We start from the raw sequence: 23,165 nt of genomic DNA, 5'->3' as shown, positions 1-23,165 counted from the left end.
AGGCTCTGGGTTGCCTCTCCTCACCTCTTTCCAAGTTTTTCCAGGGTGTGTGGCTAACTTCCCTGCCTTGAGGCTGTCTCTCTGCCTGGTCCTGAAGGTGCCAGCCTGAGCACTGAGCCACCAGCCCACAGCTGCAAGGGGTCCTCAGTGACTTCCCCTGTGGCTTGATCCCTCCTAAGGCAGCTCAGATATTTAACAGCCCGGGATTGTGTCTCTACAGCCTTTCAGCATCCCAAGGCAGGAGCACGACAATATTTTTTTCTCAATCCGTGCCCGCAACAACCGAGAGAGTTTTCCTTGGAAAACTTCTTCGCTGCATGAAGATGAAACGAACCCCAAATATCTGCTCTTCATGCTTCTCCCCGCGTCAGCCCGCTGTAGGCCAGAGGAGAGGAGCATGTCCCCCGCTGCAGCGCTTGTGCCCGGGAGGTGGCGACAGCGCCCGTGGCACAGCGCGCAGCCCGTGCGCCCCGCACCGCGCACGCAACGCGTCCCGCCGATGTGCGGCTCGCTCCACACAGCCAAACGTCGGGATGGAACCGATTTCCTACATCTAAAGCCAGATCACCCCCCAAAAGATACCATTGAAATGCCTGCCTGCCGTTCATCTCGGCTCTGAAAGGCATCCGAGGATCTCCGGATTTTAAAAGGAGAGTCACAATGAACGCCGTCCTCAGGAATCTGGTCTTGAAAGCAGGACTTAAATCCTTGAATCGTTTGAACACTCAGTTGTATTACAGCTGATACAGAGAACTTTCAAAATAGCATTTGACTTTTTAAAAAATGTAGCTTATGGATACAAGAACCAGAGTCACATGAACACATAGCATTATGGCACAAATGAAAAGAAGGAAAGTGCTAACACTTCTGTTTAATGAACAGCGGGTTAGCACTCCTGCTATCAGACTTCTCATATTATCATTACTATTATTATTCTTATTGTTACTGTTATTATTATTCACCTCATATATGGCACTCTGCACACACAGACCAGTTCACCCACTGGCTACACTTCCCATGCTTGTGTTGTATGGTTTTACACTTCCTATTTTGTATCTAGATGCCTTCTATCCTGCTCAGCTTTCTTTCTGGATATTGGCCCAAAACATAATTCTTGGAAGAATTCATTTGATCCTCTAGTTCTGTTGATGGACAGACACAGTGCAAGTGCATCAAATCATCAAATATTGCTGCTTCTGACCACATACTTGCTAAATCCCACTTTCTCCTCTCCATCTTGCACAGAAATGCACATGCAAACTCTGCTTTGGTTTCTCTTTGATTGCCCACCTTTTAGCCTTAAGCTTCATTCTCACTTGTGGTTTTAACCATGTTGGCAATAGCAGAATTGATGGTCCCAGAAGTGTGAATCTAACAAATATGCTGACCCAATCCAATAATTTGCAGCTGCTGAAAGGATTAGTATGGTCCCCTCTCCAGGTCTGCATTGCAGCATCCTCATCCTTTCTGGGTCTTACGCTCATCTGACTCTGTGGGGAGCTGATTCAGCTCACTGGTGGGACAGAAAGTACCAATGAGTAAAGTGAATATTTTTTGGCCACTCTAACAAATCTGAAAGTGTCTCAGGGAGGTGAAAAGTCAGGCCCAGGCAGAAGGAGAGGGTCAGGATCAGGTGCCTCCCCATCAGAAAGAGCAGAAGAGAGCAGCACTGTCCTTTTTGGCTGGAGTAAGCTGTGTGTGAGACTGGCTCAAGCAGCTCATCTAGCCTTGTCCTCAGTGCAGCTCATAGCAATAAATAACAGCATTAATACTCAGTGTTGTTGGTTGCTACCTCTTTATGTTTCCTCAGGCAGCAAAGGCTGGGAATGTTTAGTTTTGTTTCACTCCAGACAGCTCAGAATAATCACACCCCATGACAGTGAGACTCCATAGAATATATTGTCCCACCAAGCTGATAAAACCCAGCTAGGCATGGGACATCCTGGCAAGCACTCACAAGCTTGCTCATAATTTCCCATGAGTTTTTTGTAATTGAGTCAAACAACAAGACCCTGAGCCAACTCTGGAAACCCAACCTGCCCTGGTCCTGCAGGTGGCTGACTCCAGGTGTCTGAAGGCCAAGGTTTCTTCCTCTTCCCTTGGCAACTGTAAATTGGAATTAAAATTGAGGAAACCAGCACTTTGGTTATCAGATTTTTAAATTGGATAGTTCATGCACTACCTGCAATGAAATATTTTATTGCACTGGAAAACTGGTGTTTCCTGAATTATTAGTCATCACAGATGTTATTAATCCTTTGGGTTAGCAGTGGGCTTTTTAACTCCAATTTCAGGGCAGCAAATACTAGTTCCTAGATAAAAGAATTGCTGTCTAAAAGAATCACTGTCTTTGATCAAGTTTTTGATCACTGTCTTAAACACTTTGGAGTAAAGCTGCTTCACACTCTAGAGTTGTTCAGGCTAGTGTTACACCCTCAAGTGGAGAGTTACTCCATAAGATTTTTAATAGCAATAGAGTGAGTATGCTTTGACTGTAATATTTTAGTCCTGCCTTTTGAAGTTAAGCACTTTGGGCAGTGAATGTGATGTCCATGCATCGCATCCATCCCAAGCTGACCTGCCTCTGTTAGGTCTCCAGCTAGTCCTTGAATCGTGGGCTGAAATCTGAATTTTAAGGAAAGAGAAAGCAAAAAGAAGTGGCAATTAACTTACAACATGAGGATATAGGGACGCTGATAGCCAGAATGATCCAGGCAATGTCCATCTTGCTGAGACAGATGGTTGCTCTGTGCTGGGGTTTGTCCCCCTCGGTGACATGGGAGATGTTTCCTTGCACACCTGGTTTCCAGGTCCCGGCAGGAACCAGTCTGTTCAGGAAGTTCCCGGTGGCGGTGGAGCCAGCTGTGGAGGTGGAGCTGGACAAGCTGGTGGCAGGCACTGAGGAGAGAGCACTGCCCGGCAACGTGGCATTGGTCACCGCGCCGTGCTGCGTCGGAGTGTGTCCCTCAGGGTCTCCCTCTGCCGGGGATGAGATGCTGACGTCAAAACTGGTCTGAACCGAGTGACCAGCTGCTGCTGTAGCAGATCCAGAGCCAGCAAACAGAGGGACATTTGTACTGAGATTCAAGGTTACCCAAGAGTTGTTTTTGCTCAGCATATCCCACATGCCGTAGCGGGTGGGTTTAAAAGGCACCGACACTGCTTCAGGATCAGTTGATGGTCCAGCAGTTGTGGTGGCAAAATCTGCCTCCTGCACTACTACCTCGGTCCCATCCCCTCGCTCTGCTTCCCTAAGGCTTCCCGAGGTGTTGCTGTGGGGAGAAGGGTCTGAGTGTGTAGTTCTTGCTAGCCCCATTCCATTTGGATCGCTGGATGCTGTGGTCTGGGACTGAAACGGGTGGTCTGTGAAAGGGCTCCTCAGGGTAGGGAAGGGAGAGTGCAGGGTTGTCTTTAGGTAAGGCTCTGTCGACTCTGAGAAGTTGCCTTTGAAAACCTGGAATATTTTCCCCTTGGGGCGAGACTGTCCTGAGTACAAAGCACTCTGGTTGTACAAATGGTAGGTTTCCTTCTCGCCGATGCGAGGGCCACTCTCTTGCTCTTGCCCGGTGGAAGGGGCTTTCTCCACCAGGCTGATGGGGTGGGACATGGCTTGAGCAGACGTGGGAAGGGGCTCTGCCGTGCGGTGGTCTTTGCGGTGAGGTGTTGTTCCCATGGCTGTGATAGTTGTAGTGTTCCTCGGGAAGCCCTGAGAGGAGATAGTGGGAGACAGTACCTGAACAGAAAACACCAGCTCTTCTGTCAGTGCCAAGATCAATAGAACACCTGAGGAAAAAACACAAAAAGAGGGTGAGATACTGGGGAGGAAGTGGTGGATGGGGACAGCATGGCTTGTGTATCTGGCAGGAAGGAATACCTTCCATGTTCTGCAGAAGGACAGAAGAGTTAACATCCAACTTTGTCTGTTTCTCTGCGAAAGTAGGAAGAGAAAGACAAATCTGCAGGAGCTGTGGTGACCCCATGGTCATGAGAGTAATGAGCAAGATTACAGGGAATTTCTGTCGCAGAGAAAGAGAGGACCTTGCAGTATTGACTCATGTGAAGCTTTAAAATGCCATAGGCAGGTGATTTCCCTGGAGAAGCTAAAAAGCATCCTACATTTCAGGGGCAGAAACAACAGACCTCCTCATTTTCATTGCTGCCAGGAGGTGTCCAGATGAATGTTCATATCATTATGGGAAACCTTAGTCTGCTCACTCCTTTGGCCGCAAAATCCTAAATTTGGCTGCTTCTAGTCTTGGCTGCCATTAAGCAATCTGTTTTTTGAAAGAGCAGCTGCTTAGGCCTTGCTGAAAATTAGGTCAAGAAGGGATGTCTGATGAGAGGGCTACCTGGGTTATGCATGCTGTGCTTTACTTAGCGACTTTGGAAAATCTAGTCACTCCAAATGTCAAAAATTAACAAGAAAACACAGCTATCCCAGCCATTTGAAAAAAAACATTGTGATCATTGTGATCTAACACAACTGCCCTTCGCACCCATAACCAAAGTTTGGTTGTAACCTGTTCTGTGCTCACATGTGCTGTGGGGTTGAATTGTGTGAATTTTGCCTCCCACCTCCCTCAGTGTTGCACATAATTTCATGAGGTGCCAGATCCACACCACTGGGAACATCAATTCTTTCATTTATTCTTAGTTCAGATAATGGAGGTGGGCAGCTGCAGTAGCATAAGTCTCCCCGGGATGCAGGGCTAATACGCCCTGAGTTAGTGTGACCTGCAGGGACCACATCAATCACATGTCACCATTTCCATATGTTGAAGCTGTCGAGTGTAATGTGGAACTCTGCCTACCAGGAAGCACATGGAATAAATCCATTTTGCACAGTCCACTGAGCATCATCAGATGGCACCATTAGCACTGTGCTAGTGTGGATTTCAACCAGCAGCGTCGAGGTGAAAAATGTTGTCATGGTCTTAACAAATCAGGGAGATGAGGTCGTCAAAACTGCAGGACTCCAAACTGGGTGATTATCAACTTCCAGCCAGGACTGTGGAGTGCCTTCCTCCCCCCTGCTCTACTCTTCCTAGTTGGCCAGCTTTCTCCATGAGTGTTGTTATGCCATTTAGTTCTACACTCTTTGGGAATGTCTGTTATGGGCCAAAGGAAGACAGGGACTTGGGAAAATGAAAGAAGATCTCTGATTAGGTGTCTGCTGGCCTTGATTCTGTTTCATTTTGGGCAAATGCAAATGTGATGAAATGAGTTTATTCAGAATCCTGAGTATCATTCACACCCATGCATGATCATTGCAATACATGTAGCAAAAACTCACCAAAGGAGCAGTACCTGTTCCTCTTACCCAGCTAAATGTTCTACTGTGGTCACTACCCATCATTTCTGAACCAGAGAAGCAGAGACAACTCTGCAACAAAAAAAATTCAACTCATCTTGCCCCCAGCAGCCTCCTTTTACTTGGAAGAAGTAACTTCTGTATCCAGAAGATGAAAACACTGACTAAATAACATGGTGAGAGCCAATTATAAGTAATACACTTTCCACTGCCTGATACTAAAATTAGCTCTCTTTTTTTTTTAATTTCTGGAATAAATATCTCTGCCAAATAAACCATCATCTGGGATACTGCTTCCCAGTTCCTAGCCAGCCACAGACAATATGTTCTTAGCAGAACACCTATTCAAATTAAAACCCATTAATTCTCTACACTGAGATGCAACCAGGAGAGCAGATCAGGCTGTACCCATGGAGCATCACTCTTGGAAATAAAAGGCAGGAGTTATCCTCACATATTTGGCAGTGCTTATTCCGAGGTCAAGGTCAAAGCAGATATTCTAGTGTCCATATGGCTAATATTTCATGCCAAGACAAGTTGCTGCCACAGAACAAATTCAAAAAGGAAAGGATGACGATTTATTTTGGATTTGGTGTGTGGAGATAATGGTCCAGGAAACTTTGGGCCTGCTGTTATGAGCACACAAGATAAAGTGCATTGGCAGATATTATGAGATACTAGATTATAACAACTGTAATGCCTATTAAAATTTTTGGATGTTCTTTGTGTAACTACCTTCTCTCACACCTCACACACACACAAAAAAACCCCCATCACTATTGGATCAATGTTTTTCTCCAGGATATTCCTGAAGGAATAAAGAAGTTGCCAGCTTTTCTGCATATCGTGCCCTGGGGTTGGAAACCTTGATCTTTTGCTGAAAACCTGCCTAATATCCCTCTCCACTTCTTGAAATACTGATAAATCTGAGGCTTGCCCCTATAAACATTTATACTCTCTCTGGGACAGTATGTTGTGGTAGCAGGTCACCGCACATCAGGCATGGGAAACCGGATGCATTTAGCTCATACCTTTAGGTGGCTTGTAAAGTATGAATAAATATTTATAGGAAATACTACATCACAGGTAATTTATCTGACAATAAACAGTAACTCCCATGACATTTGGCCATCTCAGGTTGTGGCAGTCAGGTTTTGCTCATCCATCACTCTTGCTTTAAAAGCCTCTGCAGAACCACTGTGGCACTATAAGCTACAGCTTTTTAGGACATTTTTTCTGCTGGTTGGATGACCCAAAGTAATTCCTTCAGTAACCACCAGAGCTAATCTGTGCCCCTAACTACTGGAAAAATATTCAGCTTAGCAGATAATTGTAAAAATAGCCAGTGCTGTATATTTAGAGAGGAACAGCTGATGATAAGGACTTCACAGTGGGTTTTGTTGGCCCTGCTAAGTAGAATTAATTTGCTGGAAAGCAAAAGTAAAGCTGGAATTGGTATTTTTAGATGCTCTGCATCATCACCCAAGCATGCTCTGTCTGGATTTGCAGTGACTTGATTGCCCAGAGCTCCCACTTATTTTCCTATCATTGAGGGTAGGCAAAGTCTTACGAAGTGGGGCTCTTACTGAATTCCCTGATACTGGACTGCCCTTATCGGCAACTTTGGCTTAAGCCTGGGAAAATGAAATTCTAAATGTCCGTACTCGAGCACAGGAGGCATTTGTCCCAGAAATGGACTCATCCAGCACCTGTGACATTCTTTCCTTTTCTTCCCTCTGTCTGTGCTTCACAAACACACCCATACTAAGTGGAGGACCATGGTGGGTACAATGCCAGCTGTTCCCTGGTGCCTCTGCTTACCTTCAATTCTACTACCACTGAAAGGAAGCCTTCTGCTTGCTATCAAGTTCTCCTTGCCAAACTTTGATATTGCAGGTGAGATAGCAAATGTTCTTGTTTAGTTCAAAGTGCAGTCCTGCAGCTTTTGCCTTCATTTTTGGCTGCCTAAGGCTCTTAGGCAGAGCTGATTTTACTTAGAGCATGAGCCCTTTGGGGTAAGGACTGGCAGTCCTTATGATCTGCAGGCACAACAGTAATATAGACTGATGCAAGCACATTATACCAAATAATAATAATATTTTCAAAGGTCAGCTCACACCATTAGGTTTTTTTCATAAGGGGCCATTTCTAAGGTACAGGAGCTCAGGGTCAGAACAGATCAAACTGGTTTGTGTTTTAAACGCTATGTGTCAAATTCATGCTTTTGGAACCTAATTTTATGGCTACATTAAATCTATTCAACACTAATAAGAAGGCTGATTGACCTGACATCTCTGTGGTGTGAACTGTGGTCTTGCATAGTGCACAGTGCACCAGGAAAGGCATAATAGGTACAAAATGAATTAACTCAAGGATGAAACACAGCAGAGTGACAGCAGAATGTACACAGAGGGTGTGGATGTGCATTTAGCCATAAAAACTTCTTCCTGACAACACGGTGCAATGTTTCAAATCTCAACAGGATCTTCCTGCAGTGCTTCTTCCCACTGTACACTCACATGAGGAGCCTGGAAATGGTGTGTATAGTTGTGTATGTGAAGGAAATGAAGTATTTCCTTTACAGCAATGTTTTAAAAGACTATAGTTTATGTCTTCAATGAGGCTCAGAAAAGTCTGAGGTTAGGAGGACTTCGCTTTCCTAGACTATGAAATCCTCAGGGTTCTACCACTTGGAAACTTCCTTGTGACCCTTTTATTTGCACACAAGTGACGAAACTGTGTCCCTCCTTAAGAGAAAAAATAAGCAATTCAGGCCTCAGCAGCTTATGTTCTTTGTGTTATCTCTGGACTTTGGGAGGCTCTACGAGGAGCCAGTGTCCTGGCACAGGAGAGCATTAGAAGGGTTTTTCACTCAGGAGTTAATACTGCCTGGTGCTGTACGGGACACTTCATGGGCACTTCGAGAACAGCCTTTTTGCATGACATGGCAAAGCAGGCATGTGGCCGTCGAGTCAGCATATGCGTTCAGCCTCCCTGGGGCACCCCCTTTAAACAACACAAACTTATGTAACTCCTGTTCTAAAGCCTGTGGAAAGGTTCCCAATGACTTTAGCGAGCTTTGGATCAAGTCCTAATTGCCAGAGATACAGTGGAAACTTTTGAGCTGCACATTTATATTTTCTACAGCAAATGAAAATGCACAACGAGCTCAGTCTGGTGTTTGACCCCTTCTGGCCTCCGCTACCTCGGACCTTGCAGCAAGATAAACAGAGCCAGCCTGAGCAGTACTTGGCAAACATTTTTGCTCTAGGAAGTCAGGAAGAGCTTTTTGTGCAGAGACCTACTGCTGGACTCATTATTTCAGACTGCCGTGGGCAAGGAAAGCAACGGGAGCTGTCCTACAAAGGACCCATTATCTACAGACCCAGGGCTTGGGTGCACATGGCCACAGTGTGGGATGCTGAAGCCTCTCCGTGCTCCTGTCTGCACTTAGTAATAGTGAGAGAAGATTGTGCAAAAACCTCTTCAAACAACAACAACAAAAGCTTTCTCGCAACAAAAGCTTTCTTCTCAACATTTATAACTTCTCACGTGTCTCTCAACAAACCTAAAATGTTACAGGGCGCAAAATGAATCGTTAATAGATGGAAACTGTGTACAAAGTATGTATTATTACTTCCGTTACGGTCATTTCTTTGTGGTCTGTCTAAGCAATACGATTTTCACTCACAATAAAGCAGCCGTTGTACAAACAAAGAGTTAAGCAAATTTAATCTCCGTGATTGGTTGCAGAACTGAGGGGAAAAAAAAGTAGGTTACTCTGCATAGAAAATTTCTCTTCTCTGAAAGTCTATCTGTCATGCCAGAAATCCCAGATATGAACTTACAAGTTATTGTCTGTTTTCCCTGGTATTAGATGAGTGATCAACCTGAATCAGCACACAAGCATTTGGTAAAACGCAGGGAATGAGACACACAGAGTAACAGCTCTATTTACAGTAATATTAAACAGCATCAGCAGAAGCTCTGGAAATCACATGTACAAACACAAATTAAGCAGCTCTTGCTGACACTCCCAGTGCAAGAACAGTAACAGCAGTTATGGTTTTCATGTGGCAAGAACTCAGGTCCCTTAAAGACACAAAAACATTGCAGACCACTATTAGCGCTTTAAAATGCACTTACACCACAGACTTTGAGAGAGTGAGCCTGTGAATCAAAATTAATTTCTGGCCCTCCAGAGAGTTAAACAATAGGTGATACAAAAAGAACAGTGTTGTGTAGTTACAGAGCAAGCAGTTCCCAATTCTTTCTAACACTGCACTAGAGACTCACAGATACCACAGAGATAGGTGCTTTAGAAATTATTTAGATCCCCTACTCAGCTAAATATATACAGATATTGGAGCTGTTCAAGCTTGTAAAAAGGCTTACTGACAATCAGGGCAACAGTAATTACTGAGACGAGGGTAATAAAAAGACAGAGCCTGACTCTAGCTGCTCGTTCAAGGTAAGCACTTACCTGAAAATATCATTTGGACTTGTCAGCAGACATCCTCACCTGCTCACATCACAAGGATTTGGAAGCTTCATCTCTCAGTGGAAAAAGGAAAAACAGATCTCTCTAATGAGGCAGTTGCATGCAGGAGTTGCTGTTATTGTTGGAACTGGTTTGAAGGAATGAGGACAGAGACAGCCCAGGCAGGCGTGTCTTGCAGGGCTGTGCAGCGAGAGGGCTCACTCCTTTATGGAGTACCTTTGCAACTGCAAGGCAAGATTACTTACTGAGCCAGTCCCCCTCTCTGCCAGCAGATCGAAGGGCTGCTTGGTATTCCAGCTTGGTTTCCCATCAAGTCCAGATACAGTTTGTCTGACACGAGTCTATTCAGATGCCAGAGGATTGCTGGCAGTTCTCGTTTTCTGGGAACAAAACAGCAACAAGCACCCCAGCTGCATGCCCTTGTGAGGCTGTTCAGTCCCTATTCCAAGGCAGAGTGCCCTCCCTCCAGAGCAGTGCTTAGCTTTTTGTGTGTGGATAGATTTTACAGATCTACCTCCTGCTTCTGCACCTCCACCAGACTTTCCACTTATTCAATTATTTCTAATGATATTAATATTCCTGTCAGAGGAAAATACAGAGAATGAAATAGTGATCACCCTCTCTCCTTCCCTTCCCTGGCATCAAAATGCTCACTCTGTATTTTACTTCTTCACTCCTCAGTGGTGAATGGGCAATTTCAACTCGTAACCATATAGAAGTTCACAGATCCTGTAATTACTGAAATCCTAATCCTGCCTCCCTTCTTCCATTTCTTCTATTTTTTTTTTTAAAGTTTCTCTCTGTCTCTTTGGCACAGCTGGCTGTCTGGAAGAACACCCTGCCTGGAGAGCACAAAAATGTGTCCTGGGCAGCAAAATACCAATCCCTCAAAAGGCACAGGAAAATGTTAAGAAAGCAACAACTTGGGGGATTCTTGAGGGTTTTTGACTCAGAGATCCTGTTGCACCCAAGGGTGCTGCAACAGCCCAAGCAGTTTGTTACACGGGCTCCTCACAAAATTAATTTCTAATACTTTTCTAGAGAGAAAAGCCAGTTCTTTCTTCTCTCTTGCCATACCAGGTGAGAACATCCACGTTTTTTTCCAGGCCTTGAAAATAAGCATGTTGCCACCAGACTTCTTTTTTGATGCTGTGGCCAAATCTGCAAGAAGTGATGCTGTGACAATGGGTTTGAGGTGTGGCAGCACTGGCAGCTATGGGGACTCTGACAGTGACGCCAATGCTGACTTTTGGGGACAAAAGTCCCTTTCAGGAGAAAAGGCAGATGCATCTATCACAAGCATATTCCACCCACAGCTACACAACCTCTGTCTTCACAGGTTTGATAATTTCATGAAGGATGTGGAAAAACAGAGTACAAATAATAATCTTAGGTCTGCTTTGCATTTCTGTACTTTTGTGATGATGCTTCTTTTGTCCCTGCCATTTGCAGTTCACTTTTTGCCCTGTTTCCAGTCTGAAGGTTTTTCTAAATAAAGATATTTAGTGCATTATAAAAAAAGAAAAGGTCCTTAAAAATATCAGCTTGTTTAGCAGTTTCTAGAACTCAGGGCTGATTAAGAGCTTGCTGCTCAAACAATGATTTAGCACGAAGCTGCAGCTGGCGTAACAAGAGAACCATGCCACGTATTTTAACCTTTACTGGGGGATTTGCCACATCTGTAAGTAGTAATTCACCACAGATTTCTTCCCTGTGTGCTGTCATGGATGGAAACATATGGTCCAAAACTGCAAAGACTGTTGTTTGGAATTTCAGATGAAAACTCTTCATAAGGACAGAGGCTCTGTGCATTCCCTTGTCCAAAAACACAAGAACAAACCAAAAATATTTTTAAAAGCCCATGAGCATTCCTTGGTCTGACAGCTCCCTCCTCACACAAAGCTTGTCCAGCCCCAGCTTTGCAAATGCACATCCCTTCCTCTCCAGCCTTGACTTGGCAGCAGTTTTTGTTGGCAGGATGCTGTTGCCAAGGGAGACAGAAAGGATGTGCAGCTGGCTTTTCTTTCACCTGCACTTAGTGCTGCTGATCCTATTTATGTTACTGCAGAACCTTTGGCTTCTAAGAGACCTACCATCAATGTCACTGGACCTTTTGAAGAGTTTTGACAATGACACAAATAGCTTGGCCTCTGATGAAAAGCTTAAAATAGGACCTTGCCAAAGAGAGGATGTAGTTGGTGTCACTGATGCTAACTCAAGCCAGGGTGTCCATTTCCCAAGCACTGATCAGAAAGAGGAAAGGAGGATTCAAAGCCATCCTAAAAAGATTTCTGAAAGCTCCCCAAACAGTGAGCAACTTCACATATGTAAAAGTTATGTGCTTGGTCAAAGGTACCTGTGGCTCTGGCAGGCAATTCATTCCATCCAGAGGCTGACCAGTACCTCAGAGAGGCACCTCTCCTGCATTAGCAAAAGAGATCACATTGAGGATGATGAGTTTTAACTTGATGTTCATCCTTCAGGTGATGAAAACTAGGTGAGAGGAATCCCACCTCATATCCCTCTACCTATTTGGATTGCATCATCATAAAGCAAACCATAAAGGGATAAATAGAAGTGATGCTTGAAAAGGTGAAGTCCCTGTAGGTACTTTGCAGGAGATTAAATCCCACTGCTTTGGAAATTCAGAACCAGTTTTTACAGAACACCAAGTGAACAACAAGCTCTACAGAGCAACACTACATTGGCATAAAGAGTGGACTAGAACAGGGCCTGACAGCTTTTCCATGGTGATGCATTAGGAAGCATTTTTCTTTCACATATTGGAGGGTAAGTGGGCAAACACTAATTCAGCTGAAACTGGAGCTGCTGCCTCTCAAAGAAACAGCCCACTGTGGATCAGCTGCTCCTGGCCCCTGCAAGGCAAGATGTCTGGTGCCTGCTGAACTGGAAAGTGGTGGGTAGCCACTTCTTCATGCATAAACCTTTTCCCAAAACCATGCAGCTCTTGAGCCTGCCTCACTCCTTTCAAAATCCTTGTTGAAGGCAACCAAGTCCAAAGCATTTGGTTCCAGCACCAGATGATATGTCTTTTCCAAACCTAATTTCTTCAGGACTAAACCTCCAGCTCTAAGTAATTTACACCGACATACCTATCAATCAAGGATGCTTTTTCTGGACTCAGGTTACTCTTTCATTACAGTGCAGTCATTTCAACTTGTCTTTTCTAAGGAAACATTTAAAGGAACAGATCCTGTCTATCTATCCTCTATCCACCCTATGTTTATTTTTCCCACTAACTCCTGACCCTGATTTCAAATATTGTAACTGTATGACAATTGGTGAGGCCGATCAGAACACCCCTCTGCTTCAACAGTGCAGACCCTCTTCTTCTCTACTTGCAAAGGCTGTGTTTCAATTCTCCAGCTGCAGGTACAGAAACCCTGATATTGCAGCCAGGAGGAATGCTGTAGTAATGCACAGGCTGACTAACTCCTATAAACCCTGAAGGTATTTCTGTCATTTCATCTGCTCACTGAAAGTAATTTGGATGATTTATTACTTATGCCCCCCTTCAAACACATTATTACTTCCAAGTGCCTGGTTATCCTTGTGCTTCATCTCCAATGAGAGCTGGTAATGAGGAGCTTGCACTGATTTGTTATATGAGCAGGTAAGACACAATTAGAAAGTAATTACTATATTCACCTGCAGGAAAGCTTTATTCTGATTTTTTGATCCGTTCCAGTTGAAGAAAAAGAGACACTGCCTCAGAGTGAGTAAATGGGCAGGGGACAAGGGAGGATTGTGCAAATTATTTATAGTCCCAGGTTATCACCTGAGCAAGTGAAAAGCAAACCAAGTCAGGATCAAGGGAGTCAGCATTTCTGGTATGGGGGACTGGGGACTGGTTTGGGGACACAAAGGGTCAGATGTAAATGGAAATTATTCCCAATATGGACTTGGGATATAATAGGGAGAGAAAGTTTCCATGTCCAGATTTTCTCCTGTGAGAACAGCACAAGGATGTAAGGTTGCACATAAATCAGGCAGAAAGGCTGTAATGTGCTGTTTTTATTATCTGATTTTATTATCTGCTGGATTATACAGGCTAGCAAGGCCTCTGGAGTGGATGTAAGGTTGCTAGGGAAAGAAGTGAGCTCTTACTTTTAATTTCTATTCGTCCTTCCCACAGACTAGAGACAGCTTTCCTTTGGCTTCTGGGACAAAATTTTGTATTGCCTCTTTGCAGTCTTGAATTGAACCTGGCTTCAGCTAAAGCTGATTTCAGAATAATCTGTATGTTCATCATGGTCCATCCACACGGATGCTCTGTGAGCCACTCTCCAAGGAGCTCTGCTTGTGGCCGGAGGGGGTTAGCAAAGCCCCTGCACAGCAAAAAACCAGAGATGCATGCCTGGAACTCCAGAATGTCAGAGGTGCATGTTGCATTAGGACATACAAAGATGAAAGGGGAAGATCAAATTCCCTTCTTGAAAATATCAGCTGCTGGCTGCAGAGATGAAGAATGGGGTTTTTGCTCCATTAGGTGAATTGCAAGATTGCACAGGTGTTGAGATATGGATTTTTTGCCATGCTTTGGAGCTGGGTATTGGTCTGGAAGGAATGATGGTTCAAGCTGGTGTAGTAAATCATATGTACTTATAAGTAAGGTCACAGCAGGAGCTGGATATAATTTCTGCTAATGAGAGCAGGACTCCACTGCTTGTATTTCACTCAGTGTTAATGCTTCTGAATTCGATTCAAGAGGTGGAGATATTCAATATCATACACAAGGAACAGAAGGGTGAGATGACACAATGACACAAAGTATTTGATTAGTCAGGGAATGAGTAATGTAAATGGAAATACATGTGAAGTTAGGAAGAGGATCTCACCTTATAAAAATCTGCTCTATCAACTCTGCAGTTCATTCACTTTGCAATTTGTATTTGCAATTCAGCATGAATGCAGTTACACAACAAAGTAAAATGTCTCACTTCTCTGTGTGGATGGCCTCTTTTTACACCCCCATTTGCATTAAAAAGAAATAAAATATCCACTACCAACACGTGTGTGCTGCTTAGGAATGCAATTTTGAACATGTGTTGGTCTTGTCTTTTCACAGGAATAGATTGCATGTCTGAAGCATCGTTTACCTTCAACGATTTAAACATTCATAATGGACTAAAGTCATCCTGCCTTACACATGACAGGCTGGCACTTGACACCATCAACATAGAATAACTGTTTGGAATTACAGCAATAATAATGTGCAGGCCCCCTACTGCAGCATTATTCACACAGTACTTTACAGGTAAGATATTTTATTTGGCTCTCCTTTCTGGTTAAACCTGCCTCTATTTATATTCAGGAAAGAATTTACTTTACCCATTTCTGAAATGTCATCACCTCCACACTTAATTTTATTTTGGAAGGAAATTGGACTGACAACCCTAACAACTTCTGATTATTCACAGAACAGCCCTTGTGAAGAGATTAAGTGTACCAGCTTTTCCATGTTGCCCAGTCAGCACACAGCCCTTCAGGGATCCTCTCTTGATGTGAAAGTTAGCTCAGCCCCAATGCTCATTCATCCTTGACTTCTGTTTCGTTAATACCAGTTATGTTGTTGGTGATATGACATGGACATCTTATCTCTCTCCTTCTCCCTCCAGAAACTACACTGGGAGCCTCATTTCATTTCAGCCAGGCTATAACATAGTTCCCAAAGCACAGTGCTTATTCTTCAGCTACTGCTGATATGAGCTGGCATCAGAAGGCAAAATAGAGGGCGGCTGCTCTCCTCTCTCTCCCCTGCACCATCTGCCCTCCAAGAGCATGGTGGCTGTGCAAGGCTGTGCAGCAACCTTGGGTGGCTACCGAGAGCACCCAGTGCTCAGAAACCTCTGCCTTTACACTACATGAGTGACCCACTATGGGATAGCACTGCAGGAGCCAAGTGCTGAGGTGCTTGTCCTAAGGTTTTGCAGGGAGATGTGCCTCTGCCCCGTGACTCAGTTGCTCTGCTCTTGAAGGCTATTGATCTTTTTTTTCTGGTGGGAATGCAAAAATGCCAGCCACAGAACAGGGACATTCGATTTCTGGTAGTGTCAGTGCCTACCTCAGTGGCAGCACCTGGCTTCACTGCACTGCCATTAATATGTGTGACTGCTTGGGCCTCAGAGAGGGCTTGAGATTTGCTGGTGCATTTGCAACAAACTTCCAACACAGCTGTGAGTTGTTTCCTTAGAAACAGTGCAAATGCAAACATACCCAGAGGTGCGTTTGGAAAGACAAATTCATCTCTGAAATAGATAATAACATGTTTTTACTGCCTACACTGCTCTTTTCCAGGCTTTCCTTGGTCTGGACTTAATTTATTAATATGCAAAACATAATCTTGAAACTAGGGCACAGTGGAGCTGTTGACAAACAAAGAACTTTCTGTTCAAGCACTTAGAATGAACTACAATTAAGCATCACCTGAGTCCTTACCAGACAGATGCTGGAAGAGCTGTGTGGCAGTCAGATGTTACATTCCCATGAAATGCAATCATAATACTGACAAAAGTGTCTTGTCACAATTTTGCCTTATTACATTTTCCCCCTCTCTCTCTTGTTAAGCATTCTCAGCTGTCATTGTGCCCAAACAGCAAAATCACTCCCACTGTAAAGTGCAGTATCAGGATGCAATTCTGTTTGGAGACAGAGCACTAAGTGTGGCACACAGGCCTTAAAGCTGCAGGAGAGCATTAGTCCTTGCATTAGCATTAATTACCGTGGCTAAGAGAATGCATTGGCAATAGCCTTAGCTAAGGTCAGGACACCAAGAGGAAGGAATATCCAGAAGCATTATACAAAGGACATAATTTTAAGTGCAGAGTTTCAGCCCGGTTCAGTATGGGTTCAAAGGACTGGATGGAAATAAATAACAGAAGGCTTGCTTGAGGTACCCAATTCCAGGACCATAGAGAGCAGTGTCAGGAAAAGTCCCCTGGGACTGATGGTGGCTTCTGCTGCAGCAGTGTAAATCCAGGACAACTCCTGTGCAATTAGGAAGATTATTCAACATACAAATGACTCTCAGAGGAGAACAGAGGAAACAGTAAGTGGACCTGAAGAAGTAAAATACAGCTGGGAGTTGAAGACCAGTGACCAAATTAGGAGAAAGAAATAATAGGAAATTAAGGGCGATTAAGAATTGCAATAAGTAGTCAAAGAAGTGGAAAAGCTCATATTTTGTTCTCTTCAAAACTGGGTGGACCATCTGAAGCCATTGTGATAGCTTAGCACAATCTTGGCTGGGTGCTTGGGTGCTTAACTGCCCCCTTTACCTTGTTTGCTGGAAATCAGTGCTTCAGCCAAATGAGAGATTTAAATAACACGTGTAAAACAGCTGCTCAGCCCAAGATTACTCACAAACAGTAACTTGCATATAGTGCCTAAAAACAAATGATCTGGCATGAACCAAGGCCAGTGGCTGAAATCCCTAAGACCAGAAACCTGCCTAAGGCTGTATCTTCATGCAATCAGAATCTGACTTCTGTTCTGAGCGCTGCCTCAGAAAGGCACCAGAGCGAGAGCTGCTTCCATCTGATGGGGGTGGCATCAGCCACGTGCCAGAAGCGTCACACATGGTCACACTTTACTGAACTGGGACTGGGGTCAGAACAGGCAGATAAAGCAGGGGGAGCAGCAAAATTGACACGTACCTCTGCTCTTACAGGCCTGAAGAAGAGGCTTTGGGGCTGATGTACAGAATACAGCTCTTTATGGGGATACATCACTCTCCCATTCCTCTGTGCTTCTTTATTGTATATTTATTCAAAAGTGTCCCTGCTGGTAGCTGCTCCTGCATGCTCATTCACTGTCAATTACATTGCCAGAAACACAGCAGCACCTACAGCAACGTTTCTATTGCATTACAACTATTGCTTGAAGATGACCTTGGGTCCAAGATATTTATCAGACGTGTAATAAAACAGAAAGAGGAAAAAATGACACAGCAACAGTTTGCAATGATTTGTTTGTGAAGGCGGTGTGATTTGAACTTGAAAAGCACTTTGTACTTGCTATGGTAATAGAAAGCATCTCTTACTCAGAGCTCCATGTCAACTTCTGCCTCTGTCTAAATTAATGCTTCCAATTAGTCCAGTTTTATTGTGCATCCATCACAGAACATTCACTGTTTGGGCTTTGAACAGTACAAATCCATATACTGGTAATTATGAAAAAATACATTTTGTAAGACACAAATGTTCCATATTTATCAGCAGCGCCTTGGGCGCTTTACAGGCTTTTTTTTTCTGACATATTTTTAATTTCTACAGTCAGATTCATCTTTGGGTTTAGTTACTAATTGAAGTTCAAAGGCTGTATAACTATTAGCACTGGGTTCAGGCTTGGCTAACTCCATTTTTTCATCATGTCCCTTGAAAAATCATCAAACTACCATGCACATGTCCAAGGCACTAACTCATCTGCCAAGCTACGTGGCACATACCATGCAGGAGGAAAAAATATCCAGACATATTCCCTGAAATTACATCATATTACCTAACTTATCCAGTGCTGTTTCCAAACTTTCCCTCTTTTCCTATGTGAAATCTTTGGCACATGTTAAAAATGTATGTGGAATAGTTTAGAAAGGACTGAAAGGAGGGTAAAAGGGAAGAATGTACCTAAGGCACTGACCAAAATTATGGTTCCCTAATAAGCCTGTGGTTTCAAGAGACATATAACTGTCACAATAATTATTTAACAGGGCTAAAACATTTCAGGTTTAGAGTTAGTCCAGAGGTATTTCCAGATATTTCCAGAAAAAGAGGAGGAGAGGGCGTGATGCAAGGCCCAAGCCTCAACTGAAACAGAGGCAGTGCTGTCTCTGCTCACTCACTGAGGTCTTGGGAGCAGCTGGACACAAACACCCTTGCACCTCTGGAGCAGCTGCTCTTGGCAGAGCATGATTAAAAGGAGAATATGATATCAATTCTTACAAGCTAGTTTAAAAATGATCCCTGAAAACAAAAGAGAGATTTATTTTATTTATATGGCGTTACTGGAAAGCAAAATATTTGACACCAAGCTTTTATCTGAGCAGGAGATTTCAGTTGATTCTTTACTGGCCAGTCACCTATACAGGATCTCTGGAGGCACAGGAGGAGCACAGCCTCACTCAACAAAACCCTTCTGATATAAGAGGACTGTCTGTGTAGCACTGAATTATCTGAACAGCTCTGTCTCTCTGTCCGTGATGGACCTTGATGTGAGTGTAGGACAGGGAAAGGGAGGATGGGGAGAGGATGCAGCTGGAGAGCTCTGCTGCTTCGTTTCTGGAATGGCAGCAAAAGAGATGTGCCCGAGGGCAGGCTGAGTCACTTTGCAGAGAGCTGCTGTGCTGCACTGCTGCTTGAAAGGGAAACATTTTAAATCTTGCTCCCTTTGTGGCTCCCAAAGAACTGTCTGGTGAGAAAGGGAGGGCATCACAAGCTCTGGTGCCAGCTGCACATTGCATCAGGGCTTTCTTGCTTGCTCCCATGCAGCCCATGTGGGACAAAGTCACAGGGAAAGATTAGCAGGGATGAAACCAGCAGGTTGCATCAGAAATGATTCTTTAAAATCCTTTAAGTTTTAATGAAGATCCAGATCTTTCTCTAAAGCAGGCTAAAACTTCTCCTGTTTGATTCCATGAAAGCTATTTAACTCTAGAGGATGTTAATTATTCACAAGAGGAGAGGTAAAGAGCTGGTGGAACACAGCTCTCCAGCCACATGGATGGATGGATGGATGGATGGATGGATGGATGGATGGATGGATGGATGGATGGATGGATGGAAATGGTTCATTTGGCTTTCCCATCAGCAGGCCTGTGGGATGAGCAGGTCCCACCTAACCCTTCATTTTCAGTTCCTGGCCCAGGCAACACACATATCAACTGTCTTGCAGGTCTGTAGAGCAGCAGACCTGATCCAGAGCTCATGTGAGTCATCTGGCCCTACTGAAACCCAAAGAGCACTGCCAAGCTGGAGCCATCCAGGGGTTGGCTCTGTAGCTGCACAGCTGCAAGGCCAAGAGCACGCTGTCAGTACCACCCCCTGAGAGCCAGCAGTGCAGACTGACCCCTCCCGAGCCCACTCTTATCTTGGTGGCACAGTCCATTAACAGGATCATGTCAGTGCATGCTTCTCCCTACACCTCCCTCCTGAGACAGTACTGCCACTAACCTCAAACAAATGAGCTGATTGCAAAGGGGAAGAAAGGAAATGGAAGATACAAGCGTATTGCAGAAAGCAAATAATATTTTTAGATGGTAGGACAAAATAACCAATTGCAATATCTGTTAAAAAAAAAAAGACCCACCCATTCATTTATTTATTCATTCATTCATTTGTTCATGGGCATGAATATGATCAAACTCATCCTGCAGAGACTAGGAGTTGCTGGTAGCAGCTATGCAAATCCATTCCTAGCAGGCACCTTGTGGGATGCATTTGCATGTCTTTTCATGACGTGTGTATGATCATGCTGAAAAGTCTTCTCTGCCCCTCCTGTGCACCCACAGACACAGGTATGTTCTAGCAGCAATTGTGAGGGAAGAAGTCTGGGCATACCAGTATTTGTTATAATTAACATACATTTATATTTCATTTTTATATTTTGTTCATGTTTTTATCAAAAATTAAAACAGGAAAAAATGCAATCAATTGTGCTTTAGGTCTTACCTCCTTTTCCAGTATACATATCAAGGTCTTTCATTCGTTGGAAGTTAGGAAAAGCTACTGATACAGGCTGCCCAAGGAAGGCAACACTGTGAACCAGATGGAGCATTCTGAGGTGGGTCTGAACTGTGTCCCCATAGCATTATCTCCAATAGGAGAGGAGATAAATATCTAGGCATTTGAGTCTCCTTGTCAGTCTCTATTACAGTCCCTGAGCAAAATTACTCATTTGGAGGCATTATCTCTACATATGGTAAAATCTTCAACCGTGTACACATGGCATGCAGCCTATGAATATAAAATCAATTTAAAAGGATGCCTCCTAAAGCAAAGACCCAACGTTTGCTTAACCCCAAATATATGTCATAACAACTGACACTCAGCTGAGGTGTAAGAATGCAGTGCTCTGCCTCCAAACCACAAGAGGCAGAATCCTTTTGAACTGGGTGGAACAGAGCCCGAGTTGACAAATGATCTAAGCTAGACTTGGAGTGCTTCGCTGAGGGACACCTCTGTCACACTAAGCAGAGATTTTTGTCATGAGATGTCAGAGGATGCCTGGATCATTTGTGGAGGTGTCTTTCGATGGTTTAGGAGTAGGAAGACTTGATTTCATAATAGCTGCTTATTTGCAGTTTGCCCAGTGCAGCAGGTGACAATTCAATAAAGGCAGGAGCTGGAAAAATCCACTTTCTGTAAATACATTATGGGTTTAAGGGGTTTTAATATGTCTGTTCCCTTTAACGATTTGCAGGCTATAGTGGTTTTTCTTAGGTCAAGAAGCTTATTTGAAGATGAAGGGGGCAGATCTGGTGGAATTTAATGTGGAATTTCACACAAGTGCTCAGCTTGACAGAAACAACAAAATTCACCCAATGAAAAGCCCAAGTCAAAGGCTGATTCAAACTTACTCAATGGATTTATGTGACCAATCCCTCAATATTTTGATGAGATGTTATCCGTACCTGTGTTCTGGGTTTGTAAAAATGGAAAGTTTGTCTCTACTGCCACCAACATGTGGAGTCAAAGCCCAAAAATGACGCTTGAATTCCAGCATTAACTCTTTACGGCTCCCTGGAATGGGTAAGATATTAGGGAAACCTCTACAGATAGCAGCCTTAGAGAATTGCTCTAAGGAAGGAAAAGAAGAAGGAAGAACAAAGGAGATACCCCAAGACAGAGAGTAAGGAGAAAGACAGAGGAAGGAAAAAGGGAACAGAATAAAGTAAGAATGGAAGATGGCATATTTTCTTACCAAGCAATACTGGATGTAAGAACTATGTTCAGAATAAATAATGTTATCTGAAAAAGCTAACTGCTTGTATATGGCAAAATCCTCTTTCTGATCATTACACAAACCTCCCATTGACATGGCTGAGATATTTACTTCTTGCTGAATGAACATTATTTATACTTTGGCCCAGAGTTTGGCACCAGAGCTGGAACTAGGTCTTTCATGCAGAATAAATCTGACATTCCTCCCTTCAACCACTGCTTAACATTCTAGGAAAAATTAAATACTTCATCAATATGTACAAACTGTGCCAGGATGAGCTCTGCCCTCGGACTGGCATTTCAGAAGGTCTCTGCCACAGTACTTCAAAGCAAAATTTGGCCTTCAATTCTAATTGCTCCCAACTCTAGAAATATTGAATTGATTTTCTTCAGACATGAACTGTTTTCTCCTTCATCACCGATGTCTATAAAACAAGCTGGGTTCAAATTTCCTAGCGTCAGCTCTTCTTGAGTTATGAGGTCAGAGAAGCTGCAACCGGAACAAATAGGAATAGCTGGTTTCTCTTCACACCCACATATCATAAAAACAGCCAGGCTGCTTTTGCTGGGAGTTCTCAAAATATTCACCTTTAGACTGAGCCAAGACTGAAAGGTACGTTGCTACCCCTCAAGGAACTTTCTTGAGGAAATTAGGAGCAAGTGAAAACTGGGGAAGAGCCTGGAAAAAGAAACCAATAGGAAGCAGTTACAGTGGTTTTGTTTCCACAGAAGTAATTTACAATTCCCCACCTCCATCATAAATTAGCTTTGAAGAGCTCACACGCTCCTGAGTGGGACTGTGGCTTTCTTATTTCCTAGAAGAGACATTTTTGCTCTTAGCATCAGATAATCATAGGCTGCTAAGGGAAATTTTAATCTGTTCCTTATGTCTCACAGACAGGAACCTTGCCACGATGACTATCGGGAACGTGTGTAAGACTTCCCCCAGATCCTTGCTCACTGCCTGCTTTGGCAACCTCATCTTTCAAGCTGAACCTTGAAGCCCAGACCACAGCCAGAACCATGCTCACAAAGCCTGCCTAGGGGTTTTAGCATAATCTGATATATTTATGCCTTTCACATCGAGACACGTTGGTTGGATGAGGAGATGCCTCGTTAGGAGATGACGTAAGGCATCCCAGGGACATTGTAATCATCCGGTCATTCTCTCATTCTCTGAGGAACACTTGTACCCATGTTTGCCTTCTGCAGCTTTGACAGGATCAAATGAGATTTTTAGAAGTCTGAGCCACTGGAAGTAAAACCCCACAGCTCCAAATGCTCATGCTGGAGGGTTCAAAGAGGAATTTGAATTGGGTGCTTACAAACCAACTTGTTTTCTTGCATGTGAGATACACAGACAAATACATTAAAAAAAAAAAAGGAAAAGAAGCTG

At 43.7% G+C, this 23,165-nt stretch overlaps 1 protein-coding gene across 8 annotated transcripts in view; it reads right to left on the bottom strand.

Annotated features, from left to right (window-relative positions):
• Positions 1–23,165, bottom strand: part of TMEM108 (transmembrane protein 108) — a 161,538-nt gene that overhangs the window by 7,795 nt on the left and 130,578 nt on the right. For 7 of the 8 annotated variants that reach the window (XM_038162389.1, XM_038162397.1, XM_038162407.1 and 4 more), the window contains one exon: positions 2,674–3,783. In XM_038162389.1, coding sequence (XP_038018317.1) covers positions 2,674–3,783 — 1,110 coding nt within the window. Of the gene's footprint in view, positions 1–2,673; positions 3,784–9,794; positions 12,792–23,165 lie in introns of those variants that run through there. The other variant, XM_038162435.1, reaches the window with a different exon arrangement.

This window comes from Motacilla alba, chromosome 2, assembly GCF_015832195.1.
Source record: "Motacilla alba alba isolate MOTALB_02 chromosome 2, Motacilla_alba_V1.0_pri, whole genome shotgun sequence".
Classification (NCBI taxonomy): Eukaryota; Metazoa; Chordata; class Aves; order Passeriformes; family Motacillidae; genus Motacilla; species Motacilla alba.
This window is presented reverse-complemented; position numbering and strand designations above follow the sequence as displayed.